This window comes from Aspergillus foveolatus (genome assembly GCF_047715535.1).
Source record: "Aspergillus foveolatus strain CBS 279.81 unplaced genomic scaffold BDW70scaffold_338, whole genome shotgun sequence".
NCBI classification, from domain to species: domain Eukaryota; kingdom Fungi; phylum Ascomycota; class Eurotiomycetes; order Eurotiales; family Aspergillaceae; genus Aspergillus; species Aspergillus foveolatus.
In genome coordinates, this window is record NW_027396402.1 from 1 (window position 1) to 2487 (window position 2487).

At 45.7% G+C, this 2487-nt stretch overlaps 1 protein-coding gene across 1 annotated transcript; it reads left to right on the forward strand.

Moving 5' to 3' along the window:
* The first annotated feature begins 762 nt into the window (after window positions 1-762).
* Window positions 763-1954, forward strand: BDW70DRAFT_146286 (zinc-binding alcohol dehydrogenase family protein). The gene has a single exon (XM_073738567.1). It carries the CDS (start codon window positions 839-841, stop codon window positions 1880-1882), a length of 1044 nt encoding a protein of 347 aa, XP_073590397.1. The 5' UTR covers window positions 763-838; the 3' UTR covers window positions 1883-1954.
* The last annotated feature ends 533 nt before the right edge of the window (window positions 1955-2487 follow it).

The window sequence follows — 2487 nt, forward strand, 5'->3', positions numbered from 1 at the left end:
CAGATAGACAGATTGTGGAAGAGTGAAGAGATCTATCGTCAACAAGATAGAGAATCAATCGTCATATGGCATCCGATCCTTAGTAGGCTACGTCCATGTAGTTGATACAGTTTCCTTCTGCCCTTTGCCCTCTGAGCATTCACAACAGATATGGTTGCGGTTAACCATGGTCTTTGCGGTTAGTGCCGCAGTCTACCCGTGACACATATCCGCGGTTATGCAGTTTGGATAATTCGCGGATGTTGCCGAAGTCTACACACATCCAAGTTTAGAGCAGCCGAAATCAGCCATGTCTCAATTTCCAGAAGTCCGGGGAAAGTTCAAGTTATCTCCTAACGCCTGACCAATAAATAAAGCTATTGATATAAATCCTAATCTGAACATGGTTAGCCATGTTCCAATTTCCAGAAGTCCCGGGGAAAGTTCATTTTATCTCCTAACTCCTAGCCAATAAAGGAAGCTGTTGATGTGAATCCTAATCTAGAACATGATAAGCTCGCTCTTATAGGCCAATAACATATGTTGATGAAAGGTAGTGTACTTCATGGCCAAGGGATATTACTATTTATTTTGAAATTCAAATAGAGTACAGCATTTGCAGATATCAGGCTGTACAAAACTAACCCACCCATCACACTGCTTAAGTAGCATTAATGATAATTGGTATTATACTACTAGCTAGTTGACTAGTTTATCTCCTATTCCCGAAGCTTGTATTCGTGTTTCTTGAGGTAAGTAGGTGCATATAAAACTAACAAATCTAGAACGTCTGTTTTATCTAGGTTGAAGTTATAGACACCTTTCTATATCATATCTTCTCACCTACAAGAATTTGACAATGTCGACAGAAAACCTCGCCGCCGTCCTCGAAAAGCCAGGCTCCGCCCTCAAACCCCTCATTTTAGAAATCCCAACCCCAGAAGAAAACGAGATCCTAATCCGCAACCATGCCGTCGCCGCCAACCCTGCAGACTGGAAAATCCGGGACTTTCCCAGCCATCTTAATATATTCCCTACCGTGCTGGGCAGCGACGTCTGCGGCGTCATATCAGCCATAGGGCCCAAAGTCACTAAATACAAAGTTGGCGATCGCGTTGCTGGATTTGCGCTTATGATTTACAACAAGAAACCGGAGCATGGGGCATGGCAGACATATACACTTTTACAAGAAAGTGCGACGATGCGGATTCCTGAGTTTATGTCGTTTGAGGAAGGGGCTACATTTCCGATGGCGTTTGCGACTGTTGCGGTTGCATACTTTGAGAGGCTGGGTATCGCTCGTCCTGTGTCAACTGCCGACCTGCAGCAGCAGCAGTCTGGGATGCTGGTTTGGGGGGCATCGTCATCTACGGGGACGGCTGCAGTGCAGTTAGCAAAGGAATTGGGGTTTAAGGTTTTTGCGACTGCTAGTCCGAAGAATCACGAGTATATAAAATCTCTAGGTGCATCGGAAGTGATCGACTATCGTGATCCGCACGTTGTCGCGAAAATGGCCCTTCTCGCAAAGGAGGCGAATACACCTCTTCGGTACGGCTTTGATTCCATTAGCGAAGGAAATAGTTCTCTACTTTCTGCGAACACTCTACTCGCATCCGGCGGCCAGGGCAGTAAGCTAGCGCTATCTGGACCCTGGCCTACAGCTGACAAGAAACCTGCTGGTATTGAGATTTCGACGACAATAGCCGCATTTGCGTTTGCAGATCATGTCGCTATGGGAAGCTGGATGTTTAATGAGTATCTTCCAAGAGCTGTCGAACAGAAGAACATCGTTCCAGCGCCGAAAGTGACGGTTGTAGATGGTGGGATTGGAGCGGCGCAGAAAGCTTTGGAGATTGTCAAGGCTGGGGTTAGTGCGACCAAGATTGTCGTCAGAATTGATTGATTGATTCTTGTTATGAATATGGCTTAGCGCTTGGAGTTGGAGTAGTTAATACTCCAATATTGAGGGGCTATATAAGATGACACGTGTATCTACCATCTTTCTGTTCTGTAACTAAGTCCATGAGCTCGCTCCCTCAGACAATATCCACTTAGTTCTCTCTATTCTGTGTAGGCTGCGGCATAACCGCAACCGCGGCTTTGAGATTGATAACCATCACCATCACCGCAAATTCGAGGTTAACCGCGGTGAAACCGCGGTTAACCTCACTGTGGCCGCACTAGCATAATAACTCTCGCTTAATTATCGGTTTTGAGCGCCCTGCATGGTAACGTAATCCACCACCGAGCTGCGCGGTCACTGTCAAACAACGCGCCCACCCCTTTACCAGTTCATCATTCAATCACAACAACATGGCTGAGCTTTCAAAAGAAGATCGTATGCAGTTAGCTATTGATGCTTATGGAACAGGCCTTTTTACATGAAAAACTGCTGCTGCAAAAGCATTTGATATACCACCAAGAACTTTGATGACCCGGCTCAATGGAACAGCTTCTCGGAAAGAAGTAATTGCCAATTGCAGAAAATTGACAGATCTTGAAGAATCA

Coding starts and splice junctions, on each gene's coding strand:
- BDW70DRAFT_146286 (XM_073738567.1), top strand. CDS start 839: ATGTCGACAGAAAACCTCGCCGCCGTCCTCGAAAAGCCAGGCTCCGCC.